The 19,295-nt window shown below is 41.3% G+C and overlaps 1 protein-coding gene across 1 annotated transcript; it reads right to left on the bottom strand.

Moving 5' to 3' along the window:
• Positions 1-914: 914 nt before the first annotated feature.
• Positions 915-18,915, bottom strand: LOC122900738 (T-cell-specific guanine nucleotide triphosphate-binding protein 2-like). Its single transcript, XM_044239663.1, has 3 exons — positions 18,618-18,915; positions 5,069-5,158; positions 915-2,536 (listed from the first exon to the last, which is right to left on the bottom strand). The coding sequence occupies exon 3, from the start codon at positions 2,514-2,516 to the stop codon at positions 1,257-1,259; it is 1,260 nt and encodes a 419-aa protein (XP_044095598.1). The 5' UTR covers positions 2,517-2,536; positions 5,069-5,158; positions 18,618-18,915; the 3' UTR covers positions 915-1,256.
• Positions 18,916-19,295: the final 380 nt, after the last annotated feature.

Raw genomic sequence — 19,295 nt, 5'->3', positions numbered from 1 at the left:
ATTTGGTGGCAAGAAAGTAAGCAGCCTAGGTCTTGCTAGTGTTAATTCTGCACTGGGAACATGTATGAAAACCTAAGGAACAAAAATTGTTAAATGCAATGTGGCCATACAAGAGGGTCAAGAGTGCTTTCCCTTTGAATATTTCACATATGTATTATGCATGAAGTAGCACAATCATTCACTTTCTCCCTTTCTGATTCATTTCTACCCTCCTGCAGACCTCAGCTGAGCAGTGGGGTAGCAAGAAGTAGTTGGGAAATTGTGGGCTAGTAGTGCTCTCCTCTTTACATCTGTGCTCTCAACTCTCTGGAGTGAGCCTTCAGAGTAATAAGGAATTTGAAGGCAACCTCTTCCATGTATACCTGTTACACCATAAAATATCTATCCTACACCACTGATGGGGAAGAAATGGAAAAATCTCAATTATAGTAAGAGCAGGATTCTTATATTTGAGGCTTGAAGCAGGTATTGTTGATTTTTCTGGCCCCATTTCACAAGTCTGATGTGGAAATTTGGGTGAAAGCGAAGCACGTTATACCTCCAGCTTGTCTAATTGAAGTCATCTTTGCTTTCCAGTCTCATTCCTAGCTCAGCTTTACTCTCTCATACCTCCTGTCCCTCACTGTTTCCTGTTCACAGGTCTCTCATCCCATCTAATGTTTGTAAAGCGTTAGAAAGATAAATCCTAACTTTGTTCCCTTCCCTCTGTTCCCCTGTAGTATCTGAAAATATGACATCCTGTAACATTTTCCAGTCCTTTTTCAACTTCCTTCCTTCCTGCTGTAGTGTTCCAGTACACTCTAAATTATTCACTTAGATATGTGCCCATAGTTGTGGATTGCCCTTACTCTGGCAAGGAGGGTATTGATCTGATGACTGGAGAAAATCATTCATGAAAAGCCAGTGAACAACAGTTATCTTGATTGTTACCAAATGTTTATTATCTGAGTAAATGGAGCAAATGTAAACTACTTCATAACACATGGAAATTAATGAAAACCATGGAATGTATTTTATATCATGATTTCAGCAAAATAGCCAAAAGAATGCAGAAAGAGGTCATGGTTAAATCCCCTTTTCATGGCAGCAGAGTATCAATATGGAGCAATGCTTTTGTCCAATGGACAGACATTCTCTCCACTTTAGGAAAGATCTGGCCTTGTTGGTGGATGGAAGAGGACCCCACCTACAGAACACAAGGCCTCAGGCCCATTTTTGTTTGTTTGTTTGTTTGGGCATTCTGAGCCATCTCTGTGTCATTTTCTGAGGCTTAAGCTCTCTAAAGTCTTATTCAAGAGAATTTTAGCATCATCAGCCACTGTATTGATGAATTTCAAATGTAGAAAGTAGGTTTTAAAAAACTGGAAGATGGTGGATGGCAGGCCTCCATTTACTGAGCAATAGCATTCAGCACATTTCATGGCCTTATCTCCTATGTTGTTATCCTGCATAAGGAACCGGAAATTCAAGGATTTGGTGAAACTCCTGATATCCTCCAAAGACATGCTCAGCTTCTCTGCAATCCCTTTGAGTGACTTCTCATCCAAACCAAAATGACTCTGGTAATGTTTCAGGCACTTTTCCTGCTGGGGAAAATCAAAGCCGTTAAAGCAGGCCATGAAGGGGATGAAGCTCAAAGCAGATGATTTCAGGGCATCCAGCCAGATCTTCTCCTTGAGCAAAGCTCTCTTCATCTCAATGGAAGCATCAGACAAATTGGGCAACAGAAGTGCAAAGGTGTAGCGCTTATGAACAGGGAGCTCCTTCAGCAGGGTCTCTTCCAGTGTTGGGAAATCAAAGTCATCCAGATCAAAGTTGGAGACCAAGAAGACGCATGGCTCAGGCACTCCAATGTGGCTGAGGTTAGCCAGGCAGTTGTCTCGTATCTGCTGAAGCACTCTCTCCCTTTTGAAAGATGTGGGTTTGCATTTCTCTTCATTATATAAATCATTGTCCACCTTGGTTCTAACAAAGTAGAACTTCTTGCCTATCTTTTTGATACTTTTGGCCAGCGAAGCATCATTGAGGCTAAACCGAGAGGAAGAAATAATGATAAAGAAGTCATAGGTAGCAAATTCCACCCTTTCTAGATATTCATGTGGTTGGAAATTGGGGGTTCCCGTTCCAGGCAGGTCCCAGAAGGTCACGTTGGGATATTTGGGATGTTGATAGGGCATTCTTTTCTTGGTAGTCTCCACAACGCCAACACTTGCAGAACCCTCCTCTTCATAACTAAGTCCTCGCAGGGCGTTGATGAAACTGGACTTCCCAGTGCCAGATTCCCCAATCACAGCCACATCCAGTGGAGCATTCTCTGCTGCCACAAGTGATTCCTCAATTATGTCAGCCACATCTTTTAGCTTGGCCTCTTTAAGGGTTGCTTGAATTCTACCAAGATTTTCTTGGGAGAGGATTCCCCCTACCTTACTGATTAATGTGGTGTAGTGAGGGACAAAGTTGGTGGCCAACTGCTGAAAATTCTTTCCTACCAGGAAGTCATGTAGGAACTGATCCATGCTGGCTGACTGTGGAACGTCTGTGGGAAAAGGAAAATGAATTAGGAAGACACAATGGAACAGCAGAACAGATGCAATGTCAGGTGAGGAAACACACAGGTCTCAACAACCCATTCCCATTCTCTCACATTTATTAATGTTACTCTGATTCACTTTTCCTGAGGAATTTTGTTTTCATGCTACAGTAGAAGCTGCTTGTCTACTCTTATGTTTCCTGTGTCACAAGAATCAGGACCTGTGGAAGAGAGAGTAACAGTACTCAAAGTATTCACATCCTGAACCTCGGAGCCTGTGAATGTGTGACCTTGCATAGCAAAAGGCACTTTGCTGGTATGAAGTTCAGGATCTTCAGATGAAAAGATTTTCTTGGATAATCCAAATGGGCTCAATATAATCACAGGGAACCTTTTAAGAAAGAAGCAAGGCCCAATGAAGAAAAGGAGATGGTATGATGGAGGTAGAGATAGAAGTGAAGATCCAGAAAGAGGTAAGAAGGGTCACAAGATAAGGAATTCAGGCAGGTTCCAAAAGCTGGAGAAGACAAAGAAATAGATGGTCTCTTGGAGCCTACAGAAGGAAGCAACCTTGCTGACACCTTGATTTGATTTGTTTTATTATTTTATTTTTACTTTCAAGTTTTTTATTTAAATTAGGGTTAGTGAACATATAGTGTAATATTAGTTTCAGGAGTAGAATTTAGTGATTCATCATTACATATAATACTCCATTCTCATCACAACAAGTACTCTCCTTAATACCCATCACCTACTGACATCTTGAGTTTAGCTCCTTTAAGATTTCATTTTGGATAACTCTCTCTGGAACTATAAGCCAGTAAATCTGGGGTTTTGTCTTAAGCTGTTAAATTTGTGTTAATTTATTACACAACAATGAGAAACTATTGCAGACATTCTGCTTTTCCTAAAATTTCAATATAGAGCTTAACACACTTCCATTCTGCAGAAAGAATCAGTCAGGCCAACACATTGGGGAGCACAGAAGAGTTGTAGACATAATTCACCTCCCATCCCTTGCAACAAATATGGTCAGGACTTGTCTTTTGGGAGAGGCAGGGGCCAGAGAAAAGCCCATCAGAATGTATGTTCCATAAGGGGGATAGCCAAGCACTTAGTCCTTACGGTAATAATTTCCTCATGGCAGCTTAATGTCCACTTGCCTCACCTCATGAGAGAATCTGGGTTTGATTTAGATCATGTAACAGGATGTGGCAGAGGAAATAGATAAAAGGTCTAATTTTCCCTATTCAATTCTGCACAGACTTGAAGTATAGATACCTTACAAAATCATGGCAATTCAAGGAAATCATTACTAGGTTCCTAGTAATAGGGACTTTTATCATTCACTATGAGAGAGGAAACTGTGATTTTAAAAATATTTATACTATACAGTTGTGGCTTATGGGGCTACCAGTATGCTTTTAACAGGAAGGATGTGCTCAATGCTCATCCCCATCTTGTAAGTACTGCAAGGAAAATTTTCAGAAGAGGGAGAATCATGGTTCCCCAAAAATATATAAAATAAATGTGTGTTAAAGACTTTATTTATCAGCTTGCTTATGAAGATGATATTACTTTTTTTTTTATTTATTTGACAGAGAGAGATCACAAGAAGGCAGAGAGGCAGGCAGAGAGAGAGTGAGGAGCAGGCTCCCCACTGAGCAGAGAGCCCGATGTGGGGCTCAATCCCAAGACCCCAGGATCATGACCTGAGCCGAAGGCAGAGGCCTCAACCCACTGAGCCAACCAGCTGCCCCAATGATATTACTTGTTAAATGGGGAATCCCCCAAAGAGAAATTTATATTTCAAGAATACTGAAACAGGACAGAGTGCTATATTCTCAGGTAAGAGTGGGAAATCAATTGAACCTCCACAGACAATGGCAGCTCCATACTGTAATGTTTAGCACTCTTGACTCTGAATCTCCCCGGACAGATTTTTATCTGTGTGACTGCTGTGAGCTGAATGTTTGTGTCCTCCACTTAATTTCATAAGCTCAAAGCTCTGGTATTAATTGGCAGATTTGTGGGTGGTACCTTAGTCATGAGGGCAGAATGATCATGAATGGATTAGTGCTTCAGAGACTCAAGATTTTGAGACTTCAGAGACCTAGCTGCCCATGCTGCCATGTCCACCTTGGAAGTGAGCTCTCACCAAATGCTGAAACAAATGTGCCTTGATCTGGGCATTCATATCCTCCAGAAGTATGAGAAGTATATTTCTGTTCATAAGCAACCCAGTCTGTGGTGTTTTGTTATAGCCTGAATGGATGGGAAGAAATTCCCAACAAAAGAATTATTCTACATTGCTACCAATTATTAAAACTCATTGAGTTTTGAAATAGTTCTATGGTATGAAAGGCTAGATTGCCTTTAAAGATGGGAGAGTTTCCAATGGAGACACCCATTAAACATCCTGCTTATTCCAAACTTTCTTAAAACTTTCTGATAAAAAAAGAAGAAAAAGAAGCATCTTCAGACTATGGTGCTCTTTTCTCCAAAGAGGAGGGCATGGACAGCTGGATGAAATCTTACCCTTCAACGAGTCAGACTTGCACGTCAGTCATCCAAGCATTAAGTCAGTATCTCATCATTGCAAGTACACAATTTGCTCACTCACCAGCCCTGGAGAGAAAAGAGATTTCTGATGTCAGAGATTGTTTATGTTTCTACTAAAACAACAAAAAGTTCTGAGTCCGGAGCCCCTGGCACAGGAACAATCCAGAGACCTATACTCCCTGGGAAATGCAGACACAGTCCTCTGAGGTCACTGCTGTGAGCAAGGGGCTGGAGTGATTCTGTTCTGCGTGGGTAAAGTGTGAAAACAACAGGACAGATGACACCCTCTGACTTGAGCTCTTTAGGTCATGAAATCTATTTGGTGCATTATAACAAGAGTTCAAAAAAGTTACCCATTGGAATAGATGCAGTAGATCAAAATGAAGGGTAGGCAAAATGTTGGTCAAATCATTATTCAGGTGTATGCATGCGTGTTCATGCCTGTGTGTTGAGTGTGTACTTAATTCCTATGTGAAATGCATCTTTTATGACTGGTCTCCTTCAGAAGACTTTGAAAGCTCTGCTCACAGGGTCTGGTTCTCTTGCAAGCAAAACTTCCCTCCGTAGTTGAATCTGCTCTCTGAGCTCCCTCTCTAAAGGTCTATGTTTCTTTACTCAGGGACCCTCAAACCCTGTTCAGATAGAGGAGATTATAGGTATAATGTGAGAAGGATCTGCAAGTTGGGAGCTTGGGGGGCCACTTACTTCCTGGGCTGATCTTTGATGGCCTCTCCTCAACCTCTGGGTCTGTGTCTTGGAGGCTCACACACAGCAATATCTGCACATGGACCACTCCTGGAAGACTCTGATAACTCTCCCAGAGTTACCTATCTCCCACCCTGAACTGGTAATGCCACATGGGCACACTACTGCCTTAAAATGTCTCATGAGTAGGGTTGTCTAGTACTAGGTGCAGGGGAGGGACAAAATGAACAGGTATCAGGGGACAGGATCAGGGTCCAGTCCGGGTTCAGGTGAGTGGACATGTGCAAAATCCATGTTTGGGTCAGACATAGTCACAGAAATGATTTCAAAAAGTGTAGGTATATGCTAAGCTGCCATTCCCATCCTGGATAGAAGAGATTGTACCCTGCCCCAACCTCTACTTGCTTTCCAAAGGGGTGTGTATGAGCTGGATTCAGCATTTCAGGTGACAGATTTAGGAAGGAAGATTAATTTACCATCAACAACTAAGTGAAAGGTGTACAATGGTATATCATGCTCCACTCATCTAGCAGAAATGTGTCCTATACCCGCTGGGCACTGAGGGCACCAGGTGGAGTCTAGAGAGTTATTTATTTTAAGTGCAAGATCTGCCTGTGTATTTTCATGATATCAAGCCTCTAATACGGGATGAAACATTACTGTCTTGGACTTTAATTTTTTGAAGAGACAGGGTTGTTTTCAATTGATCTAGCACATGGGAAGTCAAGGTGAGATGTTGTGATGGGATTTAGGCAAACCAGGAAAAGAATTCAAGGACTCTAGTCCAGGTTGTATGTCCTGGCTGGCCTGGGCCCCGCAGGACCACGAGTAAGGTCATCCAGCCTTCCCCATCCCATACTAGGGGCAAACTTATAGACAAGCAGAATACACAGTATGCTCAGGGACAGAAGAAACCCCTTCATACAACCAAATCAGTGAGCCGGGAACTCATCCAGGAGATTGTCTCCCTAGAGTCATGATGGCAGTTCAGGTCTCCTAGAAACTCTATGTACCCCATAAAGAAGAACCCAGGCTATTGCTAAGAATGGTCAAGAGAGGTCTTAAAGAAAGCTTTGAGCACAAGGGTATGGGAGAGCTACTCTTAAGTATTCTTATTCCAGAATGTTCCTCCAGCCTAACCCAGGCTAGGGCTCCATCTTTTTATCTTTTATTCAGCATTTCCATGCATGTTCTTCCACACCACCATGTCATTCACTCCCTCACTGGGCTCAGGGCACCTCCACTCCATCCTTGCTAACCTATTGCACTTTGAGTTTGTCACAGGGGCTCCTGGTGGAGAACACTGCAGTCTTTGTGGGCAGAGGCCTCAGTGGATTCTGGTTTCAAAGCAGATGAGATAGTGATTACATCATATTTCATAAGCTTCTTTCCCTCTGAAATCCTTGCATCCTCTGATCATTTCTTTAGGCATCTCTATCTCCCAAGGGGGGAGTCAAGCTCCCTGAAAAACTCCTGAAAAGTGAAGACACTTTGTGGGATTTTCCTTCACACTGGCCAATCAGTGCATTTTCTTTAATGTGGAGTGAGGGTGGAAACAGAGACAGTACTGTGATTTCCATTCTTTCCTAAAATTTACTAATTTGGGGTGCATCTAGGCAGAGATAAGTGGTAGTTGATAACAATAAGTAGACGCAGGTCCCCAGAAGAAGCATCAGCATCCAGTCATCACTGGGGCTGGAGATTCAGCATTAACTAGGATCCTTGTCCCCGCTTGTCTAGATAGAAACAGAGAATCAAACTGTGGGTTTAAGCCTTGGATCCCCCATCATTGCTTTGTAATTCAAAGCTTGTTTCTTGTCTGTGAGACTATTTCTTCATTTGTAACCAGAAATAATAATGCTTAACTAATAGAGCTTGGGGAAGATTAATCAAGAAAAGGCATGCAGAAGATCCAGCCCAGATAGACTCACAGATCAGAATCTTTATACACTGTGGTAAGAGTTGGAGGGAGTAAGAAGAACCAGAGGAAAGTCTTCTTCAGAGGTCCTAAGAAGACCAGAGGGAATTCACCAAGAGGTTGCTGGTGGGCCTGCCCAGAGCTTCACCTGGATTATACCATAAAACTTTCAGTAGAGTCCTGTGAAGTGGTAGTATAGCTTCACTGCTTCACAGGATAAAACACTGGGGCTCAGTTTCCAATGTGAAAATGTTCACAGTGCCCGGGGGCTGTGTTATCTGCAAACTCCCAAAAAGTTGGGTGTCTTGGCAGTTTCTTCATTGTGTGTGAATTTGGGGCTCATGTTAGATGAAAGCATCAGAGTCTGGGGGACAGTGATACACTCAGGATCCAGCTGTGTAAAGACAAGCAGGCAGGGGTAGGTGGAGATGATCAAGAAGCTGCACCACTGGACTGTGGTCCTTCTGAGGCAGAAATCTGAGGAGCTGGATGTGAGGACCATCTCCAGCAGCATCAGGAGACCCCACTGATAGATCTGGAAGGAAGCCCTCATGCAGTAGAAAATGCAATTTTCACTGTTGTTAAAAATAACTAAATTATTCTTGTGTTTGAAGACCTATGCAGTGAGGATATGTGGGTCCTCAAGATTGAAGGATATGGAAGGTTGGCAAAAGCTTACTTCTACCCTACAGACTTCCCCAGTGCAACATCCTGCTCATGCAGTCTGAGTGGAGGAGTATCTATACCTGCCTGGCTCCTGACTGAATGACCCTCATGATGTTCTTTTGTTCAAGTCCCCTCAGTCTATAACCTGCTTAGGAGCTGACTACTGGCAAAACAGCTGCAGAGCATTTCTCAGTGGTCTCCTCTGAGCCCCTAGCATGTGCACATCTCCTAAATGAGCACCTCTACTGGTTTTCTTTTCAGTGACTATTGAAATACAATTTACACATTCTATGATTCATGCCTTTAAAGTTTTTAGTAGCTTTGAATATATTCACAAATTTGTATACCCATCATAATCAAATTTAGAATATTTTCCTTATGCAAAAGATATCCTTTTAAAAATTGTGTTATGTTAGTCACCATACAGTACATCATTAGTTTTTGATATGGTGGTCCATGACTCATTGTTTGTGTATAACACCCAGTGCTTCAAAAGATATGTTGTACCTCTCAACTACCATCCCTCTTTCCCTCATACCATTTGCTCTTCAGATCTAGGAAACCCGCAATATATTTTCTGTGCCCAAGGATTTGCCTTTTCTGGACATTTTATATGAATGGAATCACAGAATGCATAGTCCAATGGGCTGTCTGCTTTCACTGAGCATAATGTTTTGGGGTTCATTCATGTTGTGGCAGGTATCAGTACTTCATTTTTTTTACCTTGCCCAATAATGATCTCTTGTATGGATAGACCACTTTTCTTTGTCTACTGAACAGTGGGTGGACAACTGCATTAATTCCATCTGAGGGGTTATTATAATAATGCTGCTGTGAACATTTGCATGCAGGTTTTACCTAGATGTATGTTTTCACCACTCTTGGGTATCTGCCTAGCAATGGAATTGCAGGGTCATTGGGTAACTCTGTTTAAATTGTTTTATTAGTTTTATTGAAGAATAATGGGTATACATCACTGTATGAGTTTAAGGCATATAGCATGATGATTTGTTTTACATATACTGTGAAGTATACTGTGCAATTACAACAATAGGTTCAGCTAACACCCATCATCTCAATAAGAGGAAAATAAGAAGAAAAAAGAGAACAGTTCTTCTTGTGATGAGAACTCTTAAGATATATTGCCTTAACAATGATCTGATAATCATATGGGGACATTATCTATAGTCATCAGGTTATCAGGTTATATATTACCTCCCTAGTACTTCTCTTATAACTGAAATCTTGTATCTTTGATCACTTCCCCCAATTTCCTCCTTCTTTCCTTGTGCTTCCACCTTTTCCCAAGTGTGGTCTTTTTTTCTATGAACTTATTTTATTTTATTATTTTTAGATTCCCCACATCAGTTAGATCATGCAGTATTTGTCTGTCTGATTTATTTTACTTAGCATAATGCTTTCATGGTACACCCATGTTATAGATGGTAGGATTTCCTCATTTTCTATTTAAACTTCTGACAAAGTATCAAACATTTCTGCATAGGCCTGTTTGTCATCTAAATACCTTTGCAGGGAGTTGGGTGTGGATCTGACTTCCAGGTTTGGGTTACCAAATCTGATAAGTCCCCGACCCCCTGTTCCCTAGTCCTTCTAATTCTCTTGCTCTTATAAGGTCAGTCAATCACTCAACAACATGACAAAGCCAGCCCTGTCCCTTCACCCCCATTATCTACATCCTTCACTGTTACTGTGCAGTACAATATGGCTTGAACAATTTATCTAAGGAAAGTGCTATAAATATTGAATTATCTTGATCATTGCAGCTTTATAATATAATCCCAAGTCAGGAATTGTGTTTTATTGGGTGTAAAGTAAATGCATTTCCATCGGTGTATATAGCTGTCTATCAGTTTCACTGAAAACCCAGAGGCCTCATACCTCCTCTTTTGGTATTTTTGAACACCTGAAGCTCATCTTTATCAACTGTCACCTAGTTCAGGTTATCAATACATTCTTGTTATCATATGTGTATTTTTCAGCTAGGTTGAAAATTTCCACTGCTACAAAGCTGATGTCCTCACAGTGACACAGAAACTGATAGAGAACGTATTTCCCAGATGGGTATACCTTCCATAATCTCTAGTGATTGAGGCAGCCACTTCATTGGACACCTTTAAAAAAACCTTGCAAACTTCTTGGAATCATCACTGGCCCTCAATCGTCAGGCAAGGTTATGAGATCTAATGGGATCCTCAAACTTAAAATTTTTAAACTAGCAAAAAATACCAGACATCCCTGTCCTAAGGTATTGCCTTTGGACTTGCTGACTGTTTGAAGTACCCTCTTTGGACAATGTAAACTCACCTCACACAACATAGTCACTGGCAGACCAATGTCTACTGGTACACAATTTTCTGAAGATCCCCTGTTGTCTCGTGCTGGTATGAACAACTATGGCAAAATATTTAGTGTTTTACCATCTAGCCTGTCATCAATAGGTTAAAGATGTCTTCCAAGATCTCAATTCAAAGGATACTATTGGTCATTGTCTAGAGCCTGGTGACTGGGTATTCTGGAATTATCATCAGAAAAATACAGCTTTTGAACTTGATCAAAAGCATCTTACCAAGAGCTCCCAACCACTGAAATTACTACAAAACTAGAGGGTGTTGAATCATGGGTATGCATTTCACAGCTAAAGAAGGCTTTACCTGACATCTAGTCCTTCACAGATGCTAGGGACCTCTAAATCAAACTGATGAGGAAGATAAGTAGCCAATATTTAAGTACACTGCCTTCACCTGAGACAACAGCTCAAGTCCTCATATTTTAAATAAATGTGAGACCCTTTCTCCTTTTTCTCCTTTCCTTTATTCTGGCATAGTCTTGGAAAAATAATGCCCTCAGCTATATGTCTGAGCCAGTTGCTCAGAAGGGGGAATAAACACAAGAAGGTAAAACAAGAAGGTAAAACAACCTTTTATTTCTAAAGAGAAAATCTAATCATGTCCCTAAATTTTCTCAAGTGAAATATGACATCACATTGGTTGGTTCCCTTGGATCTACATCACTGAGTTAAAAAAAGACTAAGCAGGACATATTCATGACCCAGGATTTGCTTCCCTTGAAAGAGCTATGCTTCCTGGTTAACAATTAAATTTATAGGACAATTTGATTAGGAACCTGTCCTTAACTCCTAAATATAATACAAAATCCATTGCTAAGAGCATAGCTGTGGCTGCCCCTCGGAACAATTTGTTACTTAAACTATAACCCCTGGGGGACCAAGCACATTCAAAGGACTCATCTAACTAACAACAGGCGCTTCTGGGAAGAGAAAGGAGAGGTAATGGAAAAGGGAAGCAGGTGGTTTTCGTTCCACCCTGAGCTGACCAGGAGTTCCCGGGTGCTCGGCTTCCCTGAAGTAGGTGGCGTTCCGCCCTGGTCGGGCTGGGCGTTCCTGGCTGCCCAGCTTCTGTGAAGGGGTGGCCTTCCGCCCTGAGTGAGCCGGGCATTACCAGCTGCCCAGCTTCATGGTTGTATATCGTCCTTCTCCCCAAAGACCTGTTGCCAGTATATGTATTTCTTAAGGCCATACCTAAATGTGCTTAGTAACTAGTAAAATCCTCCAGGGGTTATAGTTTAAGTAACAAATTTTTCCGAGGGGCAGCAGCATCTCCCCCTTTTTGTTTGTGAAGGAGTAGAAAAGTTGATTTTGCAGCTTCTTGATTTTTCAGTCGTGCTTCTGCGGACTAAGCATAAAAAGATTATAACAATAAGAAGAATAATCATTCCACTTATAACACCAAGACCAGTTTGTTTGATCCAAGTACAAGGGTTTAAATCAGACAGAATATCATTAATTCTTTGAGTAAAACTCACTCCTGGAACGGATTGTAATGATGAGTGAGTAATACTTAGAATCGTATCTTGAAGTTGTTTAATATCTTAAGGTTAGATTATCACCATAATGGTTAGTAATATGTTGACGAATTTTGCTCCAAGATACTTCTGATTCATTGTAGGCATGGGGAGTAACACAGAAAGAAGAAACATTCCAATCACATAAAATATGAAGTCTAAGCTTTATATTCTGAAGATCATCTCCCATATATATCATGGCTGTTTCTAAATCAGACACATGTTCATCTAATTTTTGATCTATGATCGTTTGTTGATTCCAGGCCTTGCTAGCATTCTCGTGCCACTTCTGTACAAATTGTGTAGTTTGTACAGTTTGATGCAAGGCCATTCCTGCAGTGGTAGCTGTAGCAGTAATCGCTATAATTCCTAGAATAGCTGTCATAAGCAACCCAACAAATCTTTTTGTTCTATGGACCCAGTCCTTCAATACTGTTAAGAGTATATGTATGTCTGGAGAGCTTTCCCAAACACGGTGGTGCTTCACTGGTAGCCAAATGCCTATTCTTCTAGCTAAAAGAATGACAGAATTGTCTGTATAAACATTCTTACCTACACAAGTAAACATCTTACAGTTTAGACAGTCTATTTATCTATTACTATGAATAAAAGTCATTTTTCCAATAACAAAAACATAGGGATCTCTAACACAAGCTCTTACCCATTCTTCATCCATAAGAAAAAAAGAAAATGCATAGTTATTAGACTGATTAATGTAAGAGCCATTCCAAACTCTTACGTGACTTAAAGCGGTAGTGACCTTCCATAACTTCTTTTGTCTTTTATGATAATCAACAAAAGGAGATGGCATTGAAAGTCCTTGCCCAAGCCACACCAGAGGTGCATCTCCTGAAGCTAAGGTTCATGGTAAAATGAGATCATCAAAAACTTGCCATTTTAACTTTCGATGAGAGGAGCAGCGTTCCCCAGTACAATTGGTGACTGCCATCCCCTTAGGGGAACAGTCCAATACAATTCCATAGGAATCATTAATAGCAATACTGGGGTGAGAAGCTTGACAATCCTTCCATAAAGGGCGAATTCCCTCATCAGACCACATTTGTGTTGGTTTGCATTTGGGAATAGGGGGTGCTGCGTCATAGCCAAGACCCCGATATTTGTAGGCTTGGAATCCTTTAATGGAGAGTAAATGTAACTGAGCTTTAGTCAAATAATTGTTAGTAGGAAGGTCCACCAACCATCTCTGATCACCAGGGACAAGGCAACTGGAATGGCTGCCGATACATATTGGCCTATCTTGATATCCATAAGTAAGATTAATATTTGTGCCCTGCTTGCCCACAGTTGAAACACTGTCCTTTAAATTTTCTTGTGGTCAGATCAGCCATTGCTTGATCTAACAAATCAGCTTTACAGGTCTCTTTTTGAAAAGAAGAGCATTTATATCCCTGAGATTCTATTCTCTCCCATGCTCTCAAAAAGCAATGCCAGAGCTGCTCAACAGCTTGATCATTCATTAATACCTGGTCTTGAACCTGGGCCCATGGTCCAAGACCCATGAGCTGTTCCATGGAAACAGGAATGTTATGAGCTCTATTATGGGCAGCTGCTATTTCTGCATGATCTTGCCACCATGTTTTGAATTGCAAGAACCCACCTGGAGAAAGAACTGTTCTTGCTAGCAATGACCAATGCATCGGAATAAGTCGATTGCCTTCTGCAATGCCTTGAATGATTCCCATTGTAAATGGAGAATTAGCTCCATTTACCAAAACAAACAAACAAACTAATGTAGAATTAGCTCCATTAGTTTTGGACTGCTTCTTTTAGTTCCTTCAATAATTTGAAGGGAAATTGCTCATGCTTGGCCTCATAGACACCATTAGGGTGTTAGAATCATGGCCTGGAGTGACATGTTCTGTAATAATAACCAGGAAATTAAAATGCAAGGCATCTAGGTCTTCCGCTCGCTGTGCTTCAAGGAGCCTTTCTGAACAGCTGATAGCATGTACTTTTCATCTTTTTCATTAAATGGTGCCTTCTTATTGAATGGCGGAGCCGATGGCGACAGTGCCATGGGCACCTTTTGTTCTGTTACTGGAGGAGGAGTTTCCTCCTTTCTATATTCCTTTTTGGTGGCCTTCATAGTTTCTTTCTCCTCCTGGATGGCATGTTCAGGTTCCTCTTTTTTAGTTTCTCCTGAACATTCATTATCGCTCTCCAAATCAGGGGTTTGTAAAGGCTCCAAAACGGAGCGAATGAGGGTCCATATAGGTCATATAGTAACTGGAATTTGCTTTCCTTTACTATACGAAAGTTTCAACTCGTGACCTACTTTTTACCATGTTTGTAAATCTAAAGCCCCTAATATAGAAAACCAGGAGCAATGTTCTTTAATTACCTTTAAAAGCTCCATAAGTATAAATAAATTGGAAAATAAAAAAAATAAATAAATAAATAAATAAATAAATAAATAAAAAGCTCCATAAGTTGGCCCTCACTGACTTTTGCTCCTCCCGCCTTCAGGAGCCTTCTCAATAAACAAACATAAGGGCGATAATCGTTTGTGCTCTGTAGATTACCCAAACCCTGCGATAATGGCCTACAACTCACCAGCGGGGAAAAAGGCACAGCCGTGCAAAACTCATGCTGGGGCTTTTTCTCCTGTTTTATTCAGATCGGGTCTTGTCTGGTCCCTGTTTGGGTGCCACTTGCCACGGCCAGTGAGACAAATCGACCAGGAAACCGTGAGTATTAAGAGGGTGGTGAAAAAAAACCTAACCAAAGAGGCTAAGAATGTATACTCAGAAAACTATAACGTCCTCATGAAAGAAATTGAGGAAGGCACAAAGAAATGGAAAAATGTTCCATGCTCCTGGATTGGAAGAATAAATATTGTGAAAATGTCTATGCTACCTAAAGCAATCTACACATTTAATGCAATTCCTATCAAATTACCATCCATCTTTTTCAAAGAAATGGAACAAATAATTTTAAAATTTATATGGAACCAGAGAAGACCTCGAATAGCCAAAGGGATATTGAAAAAGAAAGCCAAAGTTGATGACATCACAATTCCGGACTTCAAGCTCTATTACAAAGCTGTCATCCTCAAGACAGCATGGTACTGACACAAAAACAGACACATTGATCAATGGAACAGAATAGAGAGCCCAGAAATAGACCCTCAACTCTATGGTCAACTAATCTTCGACAAAGCAGGAAAGAATGTCCAATGGAAAAAAGACAGCCTCTTCAATAAATGGTGTTGGGAAAATTGGACAGCCACATGCAGAAAAATGAAATTGGACCATTTCCTTATACCACACACAAAAATAGACTCAAAACGGATGAAGGACCTCAATGTGAGAAAGGCATCTATCAAAATCCTTGAGGAGAACACAGGCAGCAACCTCTTCGACCTCAGCCGCAGCAACATCTTCTTAGGAACTTTAACAAGCAAGGGCAAAAATGAACTATTGGGATTTCATCAAGATCAAAAGCTTTTGCACAGCAAAGGAAACAGTTAACAAAACCAAAAGACAACTGACAGAATGGGAGAAGATATTTGCAAACGACATATCAGATAAAGGACTAGTGTCCAAAATCTATAAAGAACTTAACAAACTCAACACCCAAAGAACAAATAATCCAATCAAGAAATGGGCAGAGGATATGAACAGACATTTCTGCAAAGAAGACATCCAGATGGCCAACAGACACAAGAAAAAGTGCTCCATATCACTTGGCATCAGGGAACTACAAATCAAAACCACAATGAGATATCACCTTACACCAGTCAGAATGGCTAAAATCAACAAGTCAGGAAGTGACAGATGCTGGCGAGGATATGGAGAAAGGGGAACCCTCCTACACTGTTGGTGGGAATGCAAGCTGGTGCAACCACTCTGGAAAACAGGATGGAGGTTCCTCAAAATGCTGAAAATAGAACTTCCCTATGACCCAGCAATTGCACTACTGGGTATTTACCCTAAAGATACAAACGTAGTGATCCGAAGGGGCACGTGCACTCGAATGTTTATAGCAGCAATGTCCACAATAGCCAAACTATGGAAAGAACCTAGATGTCCATCAACAGATGAATGGATCAAGAAGATGTGGTATATATACACAATGGAGTACTATGCAGCCATCAAAAGAAATGAAATCTTGCCATTTGCAACAACGTGGATGGAACTAGAGCATATCATGCTTAGTGAAATAAGTCAAGCGGAGAAAGACAACTATCATATGATTTCCCTGATATGAGGAAGTGGAGATGCAACATGGAGGCTTAAGGGGGTAGGAGAAGAATCAATGAAACAAGATGGGATTGGGAGGGAGACAAACCATAAGTGACTCTGAGGTTTGCTGGGGGGAGGGGGTTTGGGAGAAGGGGGGTGGGGTTATGGACATTGGGGAGGGTTTGTGCTTTGGTGAGTGCTGTGAAGTGTGTAAACCTGGCGATTCACAGACCTGTACCCCAGGGGATAAAAATATGTGTTTATAAAAAATAAAAAATTAAAAAAAATATATTACAATCACCAAAAAAAAAAAAAAAAAGAGGGTGGTGAAAAGAAATTAAGAGACAAAGAGATGGGGGCAGGAGGAACACTGAGGAGGATATCCTGGCCAGCTGGGGATGCCCAGCTCGCTCAGAGAGGTAGGGCGCCCCTTCACAAAAGCCGGGAGGCTGAGCACCCGGGAATGCCCGGTCAGCTCAGGGTGGAACGAAAACCGCCTGCTTCCCTTTTCCATTACCTCTCCTTTCTCTTCCCAGAAGCGCCTGTTGTTAGTTAGATGAGTCCTTTCAATGTGCTTGGTTAACTATAAACTTTATCCTCTTCCTTGCTTGTCAGCAAGACATGACTTACATTTGACTTTCATCAGTCTTTCTGTTGGCTATTGTTTCTATCTAATAAAAGGGAGACTGTGGAGTTGCTCGTGGCAGCAGTCCATTTCGACTGTTGTCCCCTGTTCCCAATCTCTTGCAGCTGACTAGTTTGTGCCTAATCTTCCGTCGCCGGCTGGAAGCGGCACATAGCTACTCAACAAAGATCCTTAGACTCCCTAGCCAAAGATTTTCTTGACAATAAGACAGACTCTGATTATCTTTTAGCTGAGCAAGAGCTGTCTATACTGTGACCAACACCACCAGCTACGTCCGGATTAACACTTTTGGGGAAATTGAACCACAACTACATATGAGCACTGAACAAGCCACTTAGCCTAAAAAGATCATTCTTCAGTGGGGTCTTTCTTTGACTTATTTAGTTTTGAGTGTTTGGGTCCTGGGTACCATGGCTTCAAAGTGCACTCCAACCTTGGAAAACTATCTGTTTATAAAAATAAAAATAATCTGCCAGGTACACTTTGTGTTCTTAAAAATTTTTTTAAATGCATGTTCACACATGCTAACCACCAAGCAAGTAATCTCCCTGAGACTGGAACTTCAGAAAATGAATGTAGGGGATGGCTGATACCAAAACTGAACCTGAAAGTCATCACCAGGAATATTGTGGAGATTAAGGAAGAACATCATGACATGTAAATACCATGGAGAGAATCAACAACAGCTGTGAGAACAAAGGAACAGTAACTCAAGTTGGCACCAATCTTTAAGTTAAGCTAAGCGTCTGATCAAAGTAGGGAAATTGTGAAAAAGAAGTTCGACAGGGGCCACATAGTCACAGGGCCATTGAAGCCACTTAAGTTAAGGCCTGGACTCATTAAACCAAGACCACGTACCTAACCTAACTACAACTTCACTCCCCTGGGCATGTATAATTTAACCAGTCAGTGTACAAATTTCCTGATTAACCATGGGAAATTTGCTGATAGACCCTTTCCCTTCCCCTTAGGAGAGCAATCTTGACTAAAACAAGTGATTCTTAGTTAATAATTTCTTTCTTTTTCCCTTCTTCTTTTCCTTTAAAAACATTTCCATTCCTACAGCTCAGTGAAACTCCTTCTTACTTGCTAGATTCATGAATCATTTAATAAATCCAATAGCTCTTTAAAATTTATTCACTTTAATTTTGTTTTAACAGATAATGCAGGCATTGTCTCCCCAGGGAAAGCATTCAGGCATGAGATGAGGGGTGTCTGATCCAGGAGTTCTTGGGGGCAAAGACCTTTCCATTGACACCCCAGACATTCACATATTCCTTCTGCAGTTCACAGGAATAAGGCTTGTTCTCCAAAAACCCTCTGAAAATATCCCAAATAGTTAAAAACTCTGACTTACAGCCATCTACCAAACATCCTGCCCCTCCGACTTCCATGTCTACAGCACCCCAAATCAAGTATGCAGACTCTCCCAACTTCAGACCTATATATATCTGTAATTCCATTTTTTGATCTGTACTCAATCCACAGTGGTTCCTTGCTTACCAGGTCCTGGAGGAGACTTCTGGTGTCAAAGTTGAGCTCTGAATGTGTCCCCTGACAGCACAGGAAATGCTGAGCCTGGTTGAAGTGCTCCCTGCAGCCCACAATAGAAACACTCCCCTACACAGACTGGCCTTGCACTGGAACAGGTCCTGTGTGCTGCTGTGGTCACTGCAGAGATTAAATATGTACAATGCCTGTGAGGAACAGGCAGGATTTAAATAATCTCTGTCCACTGTTCCACCCTCAAAGGAATCTGGCCAGTAGTTGAGAAGCAGCCATCAGTGTAGAGCTCTGCATTTCCAAGAACATAAAATGAAACTTAAGTTCTGAGGGCTCCTTTTCTGAGAAACAGAGCCATTTCTAAGAAGGGAAAGTGAAAGCCACCATGGTCATTGTTATTGTGTATTTTTGGCATTGTGAGTGAGAAGAGGGCACAAGATCCCCAGCTTATACACAGAGAGAGGAATATAAGAATAATGTCACACCTGTCCAAGGAGACCTGGCAAACCAGAAACAGCTGGAAAGATACATTCAGGATACTAAATGAGAAGAACATGCAGTCAAGGATACTTTATCTAGCAAGGCTGTCATTCAAAATGGCTAGAGAGATAAGGAACTTCCAAGACTGGCAGAAACTAAAAGAATATGTGACCACCAAGCCAGCTCTGCAAAAAATAT

This window comes from Neovison vison, chromosome 1 (genome assembly GCF_020171115.1).
Source record: "Neovison vison isolate M4711 chromosome 1, ASM_NN_V1, whole genome shotgun sequence".
In the NCBI taxonomy this organism is placed as follows: Eukaryota; Metazoa; Chordata; class Mammalia; order Carnivora; family Mustelidae; genus Neogale; species Neogale vison.
This window is presented reverse-complemented; position numbering and strand designations above follow the sequence as displayed.

Excerpts from the sequence above, each read along its gene's own strand:
- LOC122900738 (XM_044239663.1), bottom strand. The coding sequence starts at position 2,516 with ATGGATCAGTTCCTACATGACTTCCTGGTAGGAAAGAATTTTCAGCAG.